The sequence below is a fragment of the Oncorhynchus tshawytscha genome, unplaced genomic scaffold (assembly GCF_018296145.1).
Source record: "Oncorhynchus tshawytscha isolate Ot180627B unplaced genomic scaffold, Otsh_v2.0 Un_contig_9788_pilon_pilon, whole genome shotgun sequence".
NCBI classification, from domain to species: Eukaryota; Metazoa; Chordata; class Actinopteri; order Salmoniformes; family Salmonidae; genus Oncorhynchus; species Oncorhynchus tshawytscha.
This window is the reverse complement of record NW_024608107.1, coordinates 19,947-27,500: the sequence shown is the minus strand read 5'-3', so window position 1 is coordinate 27,500 and position 7,554 is coordinate 19,947. Positions and strand designations below refer to the sequence as shown.

At 48.2% G+C, this 7,554-nt stretch overlaps 1 protein-coding gene across 1 annotated transcript in view; it reads right to left on the bottom strand.

Moving 5' to 3' along the window:
- The window catches only part of hsd11b2 (hydroxysteroid (11-beta) dehydrogenase 2), a 13,822-nt gene extending 7,681 nt beyond the window's left edge, over window positions 1-6,141 (bottom strand). Inside the window, exons 1-2 of the mRNA XM_042312875.1 lie at window positions 6,130-6,141; window positions 4,777-5,035 (exon numbers count right to left, since the gene is read on the bottom strand). Coding sequence (XP_042168809.1) covers window positions 4,777-5,035; window positions 6,130-6,141 — 271 coding nt within the window. The remainder of the gene's footprint in view (window positions 1-4,776; window positions 5,036-6,129) is intronic.
- Window positions 6,142-7,554: the final 1,413 nt, after the last annotated feature.

Here is a 7,554-nt window from a genome sequence, read left to right as displayed (position 1 = left end):
GCAGAATACCTGACCACTGTGACTGACCCAAAATTAAGGAAAGCTTTGACTATGTACAGACTCAGTGAGCATAGCCTTGCTATTGAGAAAGGCCGCCGTAGGCAGACATGGCTCTCAAGAGAAGACAGGCTATGTTCACACTGCCTACAAAATGAGGTGGAAACTGAGCTGCACTTCCTAACCTCCTGTCCAATGTATGACCATATTAGTATTAAACTTAAGGAAAGCATTGACTATGTACAGACTCAGTGAGCATAGCCTTGCTATTGAGAAAGGCTGCCGTAGGCAGACATGGCTCTAGATACCTCTGCCTAAACAAATGTAAATCCCAGAGGCTAGAGCATCTTGTTTAATCCTCTTCATTACTCGTAGTGCTAACAGCACCTGGCTCTGTGGTGAGTGTGCTGTTTGCAGCCAAGTGAAACATGAAGCTGACCCTTGATTGCCAGCCAGCCCCCCACACAGCCCACCCAGGAGATAGAATGTAGGAGAGTGTTTGACCTTAAATTCAAGTTCTTTGATTACTTCCTCCTCTGATACACTCCCACTAGTGGTCTCTCTCTCTCTCTCTCTCTCTCTCTCTCTCTCTCTCTGTCTCTGTCTCTCTCTCTCTCTCTCTGTCTCTCTGTCTCTCTCTCTCTCTCTCTGTCTCTCTCTCTCTCTCTCTGTCTCTCTCTCTCTCTCTCTCTCTCTCTCTCTCTCTGTCTCTCTCTCTCTGTCTCTGTCTCTCTCTCTCTCTCTGTCTCTATCTCTCTCAATTCAATTCAATTCAAGGGCTTTATTGGCATGGGAAACATGTGTTAACCTTGCCAAAGCAAGTGAGGTAGACAACATACAAAGTGAATATATAAAGTGAAAAACAACAAAAATTAACAGTAAACATTACACATACAGAAGTTTCAAAACAGTAAAGACATTACAAATGTCATATTATATATATATACAGTGTTCTAACAATGTACAAATGGCTAAAGGACACAAGATAAAATAAATAAGCATAAATATGGGTTGTATTTACAATGGTGTTTGTTCTTCACTGGTTGCCCTTTTCTCGTGGCAACAGGTCACAAATCTTGCTGCTGTGAATGCACACTGTGGAATTTCACCCAGTAGATATGGGAGTTTTTCAAAATTGGATTTGTTTTCGAATTCTTTGTGGATCTGTGTAATCTGAGGGAAATATGTCTCTCTAATATGGTCATACATTGGGCAGGAGGTTAGGAAGTGCAGCTCAGTTTCCACCTCATTTTGTGGGCAGTGAGCACATAGCCTGTCTTCTCTTGAGAGCCATGTCTGCCTACGGCGGCCTTTCTCAATAGCAAGGCTATGCTCACTGAGTCTGTACATAGTCAAGGCTTTCCTTCATTTTGGGTCAGTCACAGTGGTCAGGTATTCTGCCGCTGTGTACTCTCTGTGTAGGGCCAAATAGCATTCTAGTTTGCTCTGTTTTTTTTAATTCTTTCCAATGTGTTAAGTAGTTATCTTTTTGTTTTCTCATGATTTGGTTGGGTCTAATTGTGCTGCTGTCCTGGGGCTCTGTAGTGTGTGTTTGTGTTTGTGAACAGAGCCCCAGGACCAGCTTGCTTAGGGACTCTTCTCCAGGTTCATCTCTCTGTAGGTGATGGCTTTGTTATGGAAGGTTTGTGAATCGCTTCCTTTTAGGTGGTTGTAGAATTTAACAGCTCTTTTCTGGATTTTGATAATTAGTGGGTATCGGCCTAATTCTGCTCTGCATGCATTATTTGGTGTTCTACGTTGTACACGGAGGATATTTTTGCAGAATTCTGCGTGCAGAGTCTCAATTTGGTGTTTGTCCCATTTTGTGAAGTCTTGGTTGGTGAGCGGACCCCAGACCTCACAACCATAAAGGACAATGGGCTCTATGACTGATTCAAGTATTTTTAGCCAGATCCTAATTGGTATGTTGAAATTTATGTTTCTTTTGATGGCATAGAATGCCCTTCTTGCCTTGTCTCTCAGATCGTTCACAGCTTTGTGGAAGTTACCTGTGGTGCTGATGTTTAGGCCAAGGTATGTATAGTTTTTTGTGTGCTCTAGGGCAACAGTGTCTAGATGGAATTTGTATTTGTGGTCCTGGTGACTGGACCTTTTTTGGAACACCATTATTTTGGTCTTACTGAGATTTACTGTCAGGGCCCAGGTCTGACAGAATCTGTGCATAAGATCTAGGTGCTGCTGTAGGCCCTCCTTGGTTGGTGACAGAAGCACCAGATCATCAGCAAACAGCAGACATTTGACTTCGGATTCTAGCAGGGGAGGCCGGGTGCTGCAGACTTTTCTAGTGCCCTCGCCAATTCGTTGATATATATGTTGAAGAGGGTGGGGCTTAAGCTGCATCCCTGTCTAACCCCACGACCCTGTGTGAAGAAATGTGTGTGTTTTTGCCAATTTTAACCGCACACTTGTTGTTTGTGTACATGGATTTTATAATGTCGTATGTTTTACCCCCAACACCACTTTCCATCAGTTTGTATAGCAGACCCTCATGCCAGATTGAGTCGAAGGCTTTTTTTTGAAATCAACAAAGCATGAGAAGACTTTGCCTTTGTTTTGGTTTGTTTGATTGTCAATTAGGGTGTGCAGGGTGAATACATGGTCTGTTGTACGGTAATTTGGTAAAAAGCCAATTTGACATTTGCTCAGTACATTGTTTTCATTGAGGAAATGTACGAGTCTGCTGTTAATAATAATGCAGAGGATTTTCCCAAGGTTACTGTTGACACATATTCCACGGTAGTTATTGGGGTCAAATTTGTCTCCACTTTTGTGGATTGGGGTGATCAGTCCTTGGTTCCAAATATTGGGGAAGATGCCAGAGCTAAGTATGATGTTAAAGAGTTTTAGTATAGCCAATTGGAATTTGTTGTCTGTATATTTGATCATTTCATTGAGGATACCATCAACACCACAGGCCTTTTTGGGTTGGAGGGTTTTTATTTTGTCCTGTAACTCTTTCAATGTAATTGGAGAATCCAGTGGGTTCTGGTAGTCTTTAATAGTTGATTCTAAGATCTGTATTTGATCATGTATATGTTTTTGCTCTTTATTCTTTGTTATAGAGCCAAAAAGATTGGAGAAGTGGTTTACCCATACATCTCCATTTTGGATAGATAATTCTTCGTGTTGTTGTTTGTTTAGTGTGTTACGCACGCCTCTAAGAAGAGGGAACGCAACACCCTGCTACAACTAAACTCTCTGTGAAGCGAAAAAGGTATGGACTGTAGGTGCGAGTAAAAATGACAACAGGCAGAATGTGGTACCGTTTACAAGGACTTTATTCCTTTACACGGTAATATGGGGAAAAGGGGCTGGACGGAACCAAAGCAAAGAAAGTAAATCTCAAAGCCCCCCCCTCTCCTATCTTACCTGCCTACCCACTACTTACCTAATTTAGCACCACCTGGTGCCCTAACCAAAATACAAGGGGTGGTCCGCCCAGGTCTTACCTAGTGTGTCTAGACAGCGAATATGCTACGGGTATATGTATGCCCGCGGGCCTCTTGCCTAAGCACTCCCTAGGTGCCTTCCCCTTCCCCCCTGGGAACAAATGAAACAGAATATTAAACAATTTTAAACAAACTAAGAAACAAAAGGATGTCAAATAAGCTCTATCTGAGCAACAAACTCACAGAACATACCACTTTCCAACAAAATCAACCTCTATCACAATCAATCTCAGCAATCCCTACCTCCAGCAAAATCTCTACCTCCAAAAAGAAGAGATCTCCCCCCTGAACAGAACACTGGCTTTTCGCCCAGGTCTTACCTCTCTCTCTCTCTCTCTCTCTCTCTCTCTCTCTCTCTCGCTCTGTATACCATATAGGAGATAGGGTGTCATTAGGTCAGGACTCCATATAGGAGATAGGGTGTCATTAGGTCAGGACTCCATATAGGAGATAGGGTGTCATTAGGTCAGGACTCCATATAGGAGATAGGGTGTCATTAGGTCAGGACTCCATATAGGAGATAGGGTGTCATTAGGTCAGGACTCCATATAGGAGATAGGGTGTCATTAGGTCAGGACTCCATATAGGAGATAGGGTGTCATTAGGTCAGGACTCCATATAGGAGATAGGGTGTCATCAGGTCAGGACTCCATATAGGAGATAGGGTGTCATTAGGTCAGGACTCCATATAGGAGATAGGGTGACATTAGGTCAGGACTCCATATAGGAGATAGGGTGTCATTAGGTCAGGACTCCATATAGGAGATAGGGTGTCATTAGGTCAGGACTCCATATAGGAGATAGGGTGTCATTAGGTCAGGACTCCATATAGGAGATAGGGTGACATTAGGTCAGGACTCCATATAGGAGATAGGGTGTCATTAGGTCAGGACTCCATATAGGAGATAGGGTGTCATTAGGTCAGTGTTCCACTGGTTCCACTGGCTGTTTGGCTGTGTGTGTGTGTGTGTGTGTGTGTGTGTGTGTTCCAGCGTCCTTGTGTGTGTGTGTGTGTGTGTTCCAGCGTCCTTGTGTGTGTGTGTGTGTATGTGTTCCAGCGTCCTTGTGTGTGTGTGTGTGTTCCAGCGTCCGTGTGTGTGTGTGTGTTCCAGCGTCCTTGTGTGTGTGTGTTCCAGCGTCCTTGTGTGTGTGTGTGTGTGTGTGTTCCAGCGTCCTTGTGTGTGTGTGTGTGTGTGTGTTTCCAGCGTCCTTGTGTGTGTGTGTGTTCCAGCGTCCTTGTGTGTGTGTGTTTGTGTGTGAATACCTGCACGTATGTGTATCTGTGTGTATGGGGCCCTATGTCTCTTACCTCTGAGGCCCAGTTTGGCCTTGGTGTCTAGAAGAGCCTGTTGGACCTGCTCTGGCTGGGTGATGTCCACCTGTAGCAGGGTGAGACGAGAGGAGCAGGTCTTCTGGAGCTCCCTGGCTCCCTCCCCACACAGATCCAACACCGTAGCAAACACCTCAAAACCCTGGGCGTCCAGACGCCGCACTGCAGCCTTCCCGAAGCCTGTGTCACAGCCTGGGAAGAAAGGGAGGGAGGGAAGGGCAGGTCGGTGACTGTGATACTGCTAATCCAAGTCTGGATCATCAACAGAGATAATCAAAGGGTACTGAAGAGGAAGAGAGAGAGAGAGAGAGAGAGAGAGAGAGAGAGAGAGAGAGAGAGAGAGGAGAGAGAGAGAGAGAGAGAGAGAGAGAGAGAGAGAGAGAGAGAGAGAGAGAGGAGAGAGAGAGAAGGGAGAGGAGAGAGAGAGAGAAGAGAGGGAGAGGAGAGAGAGAGAGAAGGAGAGGAGAGAGAGAGAGAAGGGAGAGGAGAGAGAGAGGGAGAGAGAGAGAGAGAGAGAGAGAGAGAGAAGAGAGAGAAGGGAGAGAGAGAGAGAGAGAAGAAGGGAGAGAGGAGAGAGAGAGAGAGAGAGAGAGAGAGAGAGAGAGAGAGAGAGAGAGAGAAGGGAGAGGTGAGAGAGAGAGAGAGAGAGAGAGAGAGAGAGAGAGGAGAGAGAGAGAGAGAAGGGAGAGGTGAGAGGAGAGAGAGAGAGAGAGAGAGAGAGAGAGAGAGGGAGAGGAGAGAGAGAGGGAGAGAGAGAGAGAGAGTGAGAGGAGAGAGAGAGAGAGAGAGAGAGAGAGAGAGAGAGGGAGAGAGAGAGAGAGAGAGAGAGAGAGAGAGAGAGAGGGAGAGAGAGAGAGAGAGAGGGAGAGGAGAGAGAGAGGGAGAGAGAGAGAGAGAGAGTGAGAGAAGGGAGAGGAGAGAGAGAGAGAGAGAGAGGGAGAGAGAGAGGACTGTCACTTTTTAGCATACATTATGAAATTCTGAAAAGGTGAAATGGCTTTGTCTTTGCTCTTTGTTTTGGGGTTAATGAACTGAACGACTAGAGACTAGAGTACTGAGGGTCACAGTCATTCTGTAAACTATGGAAGAACAGGAAAGGTGTCCTTCACATCTCATTCTACAGTACAACTCAAGCCATGACCTGTGGACCCTAGGCAGCCGTCCTCTCACCATAGAATCAGGGAATCAGATCAGGCAGTAGAACCTCTATGCTCTCCACACTATCTACGTTCTACAACAACAAAAATTGTCAATGTTAATGTTTCCCGCTGACCTTTACAAAGATCCACAAATGCCAGATATTCCCAAGAATGAAATATCATGCCAAGTTACCAAACCAAACATTTGGTGAATCACTTAATAACTACTATAAAACCACAACTCAATACAGAGGTAGAGTTGACAAGCTTCTGGGACCTTTCTACTCAAAATGTTTTTTTTTTTAAATCACAGATTGATGGGTTTAGGATTGTGCTCCGTTTATCTGTCTGAAAAAGGGGTCAGTCAGTCGGTGAAATGTCACGGGGATACGAATCTCCTCCCGGCTTCAGTCGCGGTAACAGCCACCGTTTTGACATCAACTGTCTATCGTGGTCTATAAAACACATTTAATGATCTCTGTTGTTGTTGTTGTTGTTGTTGTTTTACAAACTTCCTGAAATATCTAAACAGAAGATGGCGTGAGGACGCAGGAATGTAGGAATGCAACGGAACACGTGGAGTAGAGAGAGAGAGAGACGGCGTGGAGGGGAGAGAGACGGGAGAGATGGAGGGGAGACGGCGTGGAGGGGAGAGAGAGAGAGGGGAGACAGCGTGAGGGGAGACGGCGTGGAGGGGAGAGAGAGAGGGAGACGGCGTGGGGGAGACGGCGTGGAGGGGAGACGGCGTGGAGGAGAGACAGCGTGGAGGGGAGACGGCGTGGGAGAGAGGGAGAGGCGAGAGGGGAGACGGCGGAGGAGAGAGAGAGAGGGAGATGGCGTGGAGGAGAGACGGCGTGGAGGGAGACGGCGTGGGGGAGGGAGAGGGGAGACAGCGTGGAGGGGAGACGGCGTGGAGAGAGAGGGAGACGGCGTGGAGGGGAGACGGCGTGGAGAGAGAGAGAGGGAGACGGCGTGGAGGGAGACGACGGCGTGGAGGGGAGACGGCGTGGAGGCGGAGACGGCGTGGAGGGGAGACGGCGTGGAGGGGAGACAGCGTGGAGGGGAGACGGCGTGGAGGAGAGAGAGAGAGAGAGCGTGGAGGGAGACGGCGTGGAGGAGAGAGAGAGAGTGGAGGGGAGACGGCGTGGAGAGAGACGGTGGAGGAGAGACGGCGTGGAGGAGAGAGGAGAGAGAGAGGGGAGACGGCGTGGAGGGAGAGACGGCATGGAGGGGAGACGGCGTGGAGGGGAGAGAAAGAGAGGGGAGACAGCGTGGAGGGAGACGAGCGTGAGGGGAGATGGTGAGGAGAGAGAGAGAGGGAGAGAGGGGAGACAGGAGGGGAGACGGCGTGGAGGGAGAGAGAGAGGGGAGACGGCGTGGAGGGGAGAGAGAGAGGAGGGGAGACGGCGTGGAGGGGAGACGGCGTGGAGGAGAGAGAGGTGGGGGAGACGGCGTGGAGGGAGACGGCGTGGAGGAGAGAGCGTGGAGGGAGACGGCGTGGAGGGGAGACGGCGTGGAGGGGAGACGGCGTGGAGGGGAGACGGCGTGGAGGGGAGAGAGAGAGAGGGGGAGACGGCGTGGAGGGAGAGAGAGAGAGGGAGAGACGGAGAGGAGGGGA